The 9,275-nt window shown below is 33.6% G+C and overlaps 1 protein-coding gene across 1 annotated transcript in view; it reads left to right on the forward strand.

Annotated features, from left to right (window-relative positions):
• Positions 1 to 9,056, forward strand: part of LOC125653146 (uncharacterized) — a 120,462-nt gene extending 111,406 nt beyond the window's left edge. Inside the window, exons 12-14 of the mRNA XM_056145741.1 lie at positions 483 to 518; positions 854 to 1,037; positions 4,857 to 9,056. Coding sequence (XP_056001716.1) covers positions 483 to 518; positions 854 to 1,037; positions 4,857 to 5,171 — 535 coding nt within the window. The 3' untranslated portion in view covers positions 5,172 to 9,056. The remainder of the gene's footprint in view (positions 1 to 482; positions 519 to 853; positions 1,038 to 4,856) is intronic.
• The last annotated feature ends 219 nt before the right edge of the window (positions 9,057 to 9,275 follow it).

Below are 9,275 nucleotides of genomic sequence, written 5' to 3' on the forward strand. Positions count from 1 at the left end.
TCACAATTTTAAAAGCAAAATGTTTCCACACGGTAAGATGCCTGTTGGGTCGTTTAAACCGATACAGTTTATTATTTTCGTCAGACTTAAGGCAAACAACAATTTGAACGTTATTGGACGCTATTTTGTCTCTCATTCATGTAATAATAATAAGTACAGGCAGAGCCTGACTTATTTTACTGAACCTGTTTGTAATAAACGTATCGAACCGAAAATCAAGGCATTGAATCGAGCGTTTATATTGAACGGTATCGATATTCGGTGAATCGTGTCAGCCCTTCAAATTTCCATTCAAAATCTGGCCCCGAAGTTACAGTGTGCCCACAATATAAGATAAAACTTATACATGGCAATATTCTAAGAAATTTAATATAAAAAAAAAAATTCTCCTCAAGAACAGCATTACCATGATTTGTAATAATTTACACTGGAATCTATAAATCTTTCATCAAGATCCACTGATTATATGTATGCCAATGTAGTACATATTCACATTTGCTGAAGGTTGGCTTCATTGGGTAGGGAATCCAACTTTACATGAGAATATATAGGAAATTTGAATACAAAAGTTTTCACTTGTAGCTGGACCAACTAAACCAAATCAATGTGCAAATATCAATTCAGGTTGTTTTCATGGGGTTAGGATAGCGGCTATAATCAAGGATAAAATTTGCATAATACATGCACCAGGATAGATGTGAAAAAATCTTTTTTATCTTCTCCAGAACAGCGAGACCATGGTAGTCAAATTGATTTTGATTCAAGTTCAGTTAAGTGACTTAAGTCACAACCTCATGTAGCTGATTTGGGGTAAAAAGTTGTCATGGAATTAAAGAGGGAAGCGATCTTTTTAAAATCTTTCTCTGGAGAACGTGAGGGTCAAGGTGACTGAGATGAGTGTTGGGGCTCATGGAGCCCTTCTTTACTTTCTTTTCAGTGAGGAACCCGTGGCAATGTTTGTAGCTAATAATTCTTATGGGTCAAATGGAAACATTGAAAGAGGATCTAAAAATGGATCGAAAGATGAGAAAAAACCGGTAAGTGAATCTCACAATCAGTCACATTAAATCCCACACTCTGTCATACTAAATCCCACAATCAGTCACTTTAAATCCCACACTCTGTCACACTAAATCCCACAGTCCGTCTTGCTAAATCCCACACTCTGTCACATTAAATCCCACAATCCGTCACGAACTCCCACAATCCGTCATACTAAATCTCAAACTCTGTTATACTAAATGTCAAACTCTGTCATACTAAATCCCACAATCAGTCACATTAAATCCCACAGTCTGCCATACTAAATCCTACAATTAGTCACATTAATTCCCACACTCTATGATACTAAATCCCACGCTTTGTCAAACTGAATCCCACAATCAGTCTCATTAAATCCCACAGGCCGTCATATTAAATTCTATATTTCATCATTTGTAAAACACATTCATAAGAAGTCCCACAATCAGTCATACTCAATCCCAAAATGAATCATTGTAAAAACCTGCAGACATATTAAATTCCAAAATCACTCACACTAAATCCCATAATTGATCTTAAATTCCACAATCAGTTATTCTAAACCCACAGTCATACTAAATCCCACAATTGAACATTATTAAACCCAGTAAAAGAAAATCCCACAATCGGTCATCAAATCCCACAGTTGATCAATGTAAATCCCACAATCGGTCATTAAATCCCACAGTTTATCAATGAAAATCCCACAATCAGTCATACTAATTCCCATAATCAGTCATATTCAATCACATAATCAGTCTTTTAAATCCCATAATCATTCCTACTAAATTCCACAATCAGTCATACGAAGTTGTAGTAATCTAATTTTCATAGACTGGATACACAGTCCGAATTCTCTCTTTGTGACCACTGAATATCCTAAACCTGTAATCAACATTGAATATCCTATACCTGTAATAAACATTGAATATCCTAAACCTGTAATCAACATTGAATATCCTATACCTGTAATCAACATTGACTATCCTATACCTGTAATCAACATTGAATATCCTAAACCTGTAATCAACATTGAATATCCTATACCTGTAATCAACATTGACTATCCTATACCTGTAATCAACATTGGATATCTTATACCTGTAATCAACATCAGATATCCTATACCTGTAATCAACATTAAATATCCTATACCTGTAATCAACATTGACTATCCTATACCTGTAATCAACATTGACTATCCTATACCTGTAATCAACATTGACTATCCTATACCTGTAATCAACATTGACTATCCTATACCTGTAATCAACATTGACTATCCTACACCTGTAATCAACATTGACTATCCTATACCTGTAATCAACATTGAATATCCTATACCTGTAATCAACATTGAATATCCTAAACCTGTAATCAACATTGAATATCCTATACCTGTAATCAACATTGAATATCCTAAACCTGTAATCAACATTGAATATCCTATACCTGTAATCAACATTGAATATCCTATACCTGTAATCAACATTGAATATCCTAAACCTGTAATCAACATTGAATATCCTAAACCTGTAATCAACATTGACTATCCTATACCTGTAATCAACATTGGATATCTTATACCTGTAATCAACATTGGATATCCTATACCTGTAATCAACATTGAATATCTTATACCTGTAATCAACATTGAATATCCTATACCTGTAATCAACATTAAATATCCTAGACCTGTAATCAACATTCACTATCCTATACCTGTAATCAACATTAAATATCCTATACCTGTAATCAACATTCACTATCCTATACCTGTAATCAACATTGAATATCCTATACCTGTAATCAACATTGAATATCCTATACCTGTAATCAACATTGACTATCCTATACCTGTAATCAACATTGAATATCCTATACCTGTAATCAACATTGACTATCCTATACCTGTAATCAACATTGACTATCCTATACCTGTAATTAACATTGAATATCCTATACCTGTAATCAACATTGACTATCCTATACCTGTAATCAACATTGAATATCCTAAACCTGTAATCAACATTGAATATCCTATACCTGTAATCAACATTGAATATCCTATACCTGTAATCAACATTGAATATCCTATACCTGTAATCAACATTGAATATCCTATACTTGTAATCAACCTGATGTGAGAAACAGAAAATTCTCTCATTTCGCCGTAGACCATTGAAGTTAGTTTATTCTAAAGGATTGATTATTAAAACCTTTATTCGGTTTGAATTTTCTTCGTTTTTCGGGAAACTGCAAAAGTAACAAACATTGGAAAACCACGAAATATAGACATATTCCATAGTGTATCAAACTGATGAAAAATCAGTCCTTTCCCCAGATAATTCTTTTTTTCTCCCTTTGGTATCGTAAGTATTTGTTAAAGAGAACTAGTTCTCGTTTTCTGATTTTTTTCTCTCTCATTTTTTAAGTTAAACATTAAAAATATGCCTCATTTAAAGTTGACAATTAAACTCTGGACCTTCTTAATGCAAAGATAGGGCAATAATATGTAAACAAGACTCCATCCTTGTTTGTGTTTACAAACTAGTGAAATGTTGATTTCGAAATTTAAAGCATCCTAATTTTACACAAAAACAAATTTAACTTTTAAATGACACATTTTAGTATAAGAATACTTGGAATGTAAGATCCATCATAAGCCTAGATTGATAACCATACATTTTCAAAACTTTGTAAACAATAGCATGCCTCTATATTCTACACAACAAATATACTGGTCGCGGGAGCTCAGTGGTAGAGAGTTCGCTTCGTAGCAGCGGGTCGTGAATTCGAGCCCCGCTTGTGCAATTTCAAACTTTAGACGTAAACATAGATAGTGATTGCTCCCTTGCCACGCACTCGGCAATAAAAGTGATAATCACAGATTTTTCGGATATGACCTTAAAAACGGAGGTCTCGTGTCGCGGCAGGCGTTGGCTCGTTAAAGAACCCTCACTGCTACGGTTATAAGCACTAAGTATATGTCTAATTTTGTGGTACTTTACCTACAACTGGTGACGTCTTTTAATCGCTTGTCTGAGAGAGAAACGGGCAAAATCAGAAAAATATTCCAGAAGGGGGGGGGGGGAGGGGGGCAAAACTTTTCAACAATGATAGTATTTTTTTAATGCATGGTCTAAAGTGAGTCAAATGTGAGACCAAAATATAGGACAAGTTCATTCTATTTATAGTAACACGAGCAAACTGCATATTGGTCAATCCCTACATAAGACAGTAGAATTTGATCATTAACAGGGAAGAACAAAATTTGGGGGGAAATCGTGAATCAGTCCCTTTAAGGTACATGTAGCTCCATCCATATGTGACTTATCAATATCAATGGTAGAAAGTGGAAATTAAGTAAACCAAAATATAGGACAAGTTCATTCTATTTATATCAATTTTCACTATATAGTTTAATGTAATTAATAACCAAAAGCAAATGTACATGTATGTGTTACCACCTTATCAAAGATGTCAGACATGCAAAAACAGAAGGGTATGTCAACATCAGAAAATCACACATTTTCGTTAAATAGATAAAATCTTGTTGAAATGACAAATTTTAAATGTCAGCAGTTAAAAAACCCTGCTAATTCAAAAATCAATTGTGAATATTAGAGAAATCGTTGTATGATAGACGTGCAGAAGAGGAAATTCCAGCATAGGAGTTAATGTCCTTGACAACATTTTTTAAAATCATATTAACGTGAGCCGAGTTGTAACTTGTAAATGTACATTTGATCACGCTACGTGCCCCTTACCTGGTCAGATTGATAATATCAATTCATTTTGATTATCAAACCGTTGCAAATATTTCTCTTTTGTAGCGAAAGGTCGTAAATGTACCCCCATACGCCTGTTCAGCAGACTCGCCAACATACAGCAATGCCCGCGATGTCGCAAAACAGCCTACCAACGAAGACGTGTACAACCACCTGCATGAAAAAGAAACAATTGACTGCGACAACGATTACGATCACACTACCGGAATCACTGGTCACGTGACCGAAGACAGCGATTACAGTCACCTTCATTCTGGTAGAGGAAATATGAGGTTGAACTTATCTGTTGATGACGAGTACGCCAATACTGTGCCAGGAGATACATGCACTGACGACTACTTCACTCTGGAACAGCAGTAAAGGATAATTTATAATGCCGCGCACCTGTCAGTACAGGATACGATCGTCTATTCTTGGTCATTAAATATATGTCGGATAGATTTTACATAGATTTATTACAGTAAACTCCTACAGAGGAACGAGGGGCTCCCACTATCTTTATGCATCTTCCTTTTGATTAAAAAAAATCCTGCGAATTTTATGCTCATTTAATACATTTATTCGCATAATATTCTGGCGAAAATCGTGGAATTTTGATATTTTCGTGTGATGTTCTATGATATATAATAGCTTCTAACAATTGTCATGTGATATAATAGTACAATATTTTTCATTAAAATATTGCAATGTTTATGCTACATTGAAATGTGAAGAAATGAAGGAACAACAAAGCTTATCAAACATTATTTTGTATAGTTCTGTGTTTACAACACAGAAAATTTATAAATAACTTCATTTGTACATTTGTAATTATCAGTTTTTGTTAACTTCATTTTACTATCCTATCCTGCTAGAAATCTCACTCTAATTCTTGAAATCAATATATTATAGATGATTGCATAACAAGACTGATAATGGTCAGATGATTTTCCTTCAAAATATTTTGCAATAAATCCATATGAATATTTCAAGCGAGTACATGGGGGGGGGGGTACCTTTCATCTTCTCATGCGAGAAGATGTGAATGTTATATGAGAATCATGTGAGACACTTTTCCATGTGTGTTTACATAGAATACCAAAATATTATGCCATGATATTAATACCATCCTCAAATACTGATATAATTATAAGTTTAATTATATACATGTAGTTATATTTTGCAGTTTTTCTTTTTTTAAGAGAAATGCTTTTAACAAACCAATACTCTGATTTCTGTCACGGCGTGATACCGATCAATTACAAATGATACGTACTTCCTACTCACCCAGTGTGATCTGTGTTAATTTAGTATCAAAATTACAACGTAACATCCCTGTAATTTATTTCTTCCTTCTTTCTCTTTCATATATTGAGATTTCCAATGATTATTCTCTTATTTATCTTCCTTAATGGCAATCAAAATATATGCTTTGAACATTTCAATGGCTAAATAACACTTAACACACTCTTGTTTTTATTTCATTGAGTAACAATTAATTTTTACTTCATGTTTTATGGAATCGAGAGTCAGATCAGATTAGTATACTAGTATATATATATGTGAATTTTTGACACATTTACAGATGTATTCAGGATACTTTCATTTAAAAAATGAATTTCATTTTTGAAAATAATCGAGGATCTGAACTACGGCGCTTTCCGCTGGCGTACTTCACAAAGCACGTTGATGTTCTAATTTCTTTTATACCAGTCTCATCATTTACACTAGTCTCATAAACCCCTTGGAGAAAGTGTTAATTTAGTTTTATCTTTCACTTCACTTTGTTCAGAAAATATCGCAAAAAAATGTCCATACAAGGTGAAAAACTAATTCAGGTTACGATACAAAAGAAATTTCTATTCATCAGAGCGTTGTAATGATTTAAATTTGTCACAGCATATGAAAAACCACCACAGTCACACACAATACATAAACAGCAAATCTATCTTAAAATTCGTTCAATTTCTAACACATATTCCGTTTATAAAACATACATGGGAAGGATAATTTGAATATATAACTGATGTGCTTATGGAATGAAATAACAAGAAATGTTAATATTTTGAAAATAGTTATAAGTCCAAAAATAGAAGTTAATTATTACAGAAATAAGACATGCAAAACAATATACGCTATGTGAATTTTATATAACCCTAATTTCCCTATTTCATGCGAAAAGCGTTCGCATGTATTTAAAACAAAGAATGGGTTCAACCTCATACATGTAGATAAGAATATTAAAATAACGCGGAGAAAGATATTATCAGCTGCCGTCCACTATTTAAACTTTTTTTAAGTGTATAAATTCCTTACATTTATAATTATTGTAATCGCGATCTTGAATATTTGATTTTGGAATTGTTTATTATTGATAGTCGATTATAATAAGTGATACACATTGCATTTTGTTACATGCACTTGTGTTCATGCTTTTGAGACTGTTTTAAATGATTATTTGTGTATATAATTGTATATATCACCTGGAATGCCCTTGGTAAGAATAGTGCATGTACTAATCAGGCCACCTTCTTGAAATAAAGTACCATTGTTAATGACAGCACTGTTAACGAGACCTATGTAAAGGAGCCAACGGATGAACAAGTGAACATAACGAACGGTGATCTATCTCACAAATTATATAAAGAATACAACATTAAGAGGATGGCAAACACGTACCCCTTGACATACCAGAGGTGGGATCAGGTACTTAGGAGTAGTAGGCATCTCCTGTTGATCGGTCACACCTGCCGTGATCAGGTAAACGGAGTAATCGGCATTCAAAATCAACATGTAAAAAACACGTTAGACAGCATTCAACCAAGTGAGAGCTTGTATTTGCAAATTAGATCATTGTATAAGACCAAAGAATTTGCAAAATGCTGACTTTTTACCACTGTAACATTAAACTTAATATATATCAATAGCCTGCCTCGATTTAGAATTTGATCATACACAGAGCATGATCTCGCGTTTCGAATAAGTGACAGTGTGATACAGGTGATAGTGAAATACTGCTACACAAATATGGGAAGTTGACGATGGAGAAGCTGAAGTCATCCCGTTTGTCGTCGAGTTGTTTGTTGTTACTAAATAGCATGCCGTTGACATCTGTGTCATTACAAATCCATTACCATGTACATATATTTTTGCTATAGAATTGTAAATGTAGTAAAGTCCTGATTGTGTACTAGGATGGGATACACATCAGTCAATCTTTAAAACATGGTCCTAAATTATGCCTATGGCCAAAACTGTACATGTTTCTTTGATGATAAAAATTCACAGGAAGAATGTTTCAGAATGTGGTATTTCTATTGACCCAGTGCGGCCTTATCTAGATGCTATCCCTGACTTACTTGTTTCTTGTTCATGTTATGGAGGATGTGATAGCAGAATTTCAATGTCCAATGATATCGAGATGTAATGATTATACAGATTTACTTTCATGCTTGTATTTTCAAAATGGTCAGTTATCGTTAGTTCACAATCATCCTTGTTGTGCTCAAATTTTAGGACAAAGGAGAATTGCTGCTTGTTAGTGGTGTGACATTTGCTAATATTTGCAAAGGATTTTTTTGTGAGTGAGTTGCATTTGATGACATGTACTTCAAAGAGTTGCTTGATCTTAATTAATAACTATTTTTGAAAGTTACATTGTTCTTGAAATCAAAACTAGAAATGTAAAAGATTCTTTGTGTGTGTTCAAATAGAGGAAGAAGCAATGGATTGTTCTGAATCAAATGTTTTGAATGGAAATGTGGATTTTTGTCCAATTTGCAAAATGACTGTACAAGAAGCTGTTAATAATTACAAAGTTTAGAGTGTGCAATGTTACAAATGAAAAGTATAGTTTCACCTTTCCATGTGTAAAAGTGACAAAAGCAATCTTTGAAGAACATGCAAGAATGTATTTGTCCAAATTGTTCTAATTGATGAATTGTTTCTGAATTTTGTATTGTTTTTCTGTTACCAATCTGATGAAATTCACATTCAAACTTGTAAACTCTTGTTTTTTAATTGCTGCATAATTTTTCTTTACGTTTTAATCTATCGTTTAAATGTACATATGTCACAAACAACTTGATCCCAAAGCCCAAAAATGACTGTTAGTTGACTTGGATTATTGAAGTGGCAACTAATGGGATCCGCTTTGAATATTTGATTTTAGAAACGTTACTACTACATAAAATTGTTGTATGTGTAATAATATTAATTTTGTTCAGCAAAAGATATTCTGTGAATAAATATGGCCATTGAAATTACTTTTTGTGAAGCTAATGGAGGGTAAGGTTTGTAAACTCAAGCAATAGCTCTAATGATGAAAGGTGAAGATAACGAACAGTGATCAATCTCATAACTCCTATAAGCAACACACATTAGAGAGTTGGGTAAACACGGACCCCTGGATATACCAGAGATGCGGCCAGGTGCCTGGGAGGACTAAGCATCCCCTGATACCATCCAAATGGTGCATAAGAGATA

Source organism: Ostrea edulis, chromosome 7, assembly GCF_947568905.1.
Source record: "Ostrea edulis chromosome 7, xbOstEdul1.1, whole genome shotgun sequence".
NCBI classification, from domain to species: Eukaryota; Metazoa; Mollusca; class Bivalvia; order Ostreida; family Ostreidae; genus Ostrea; species Ostrea edulis.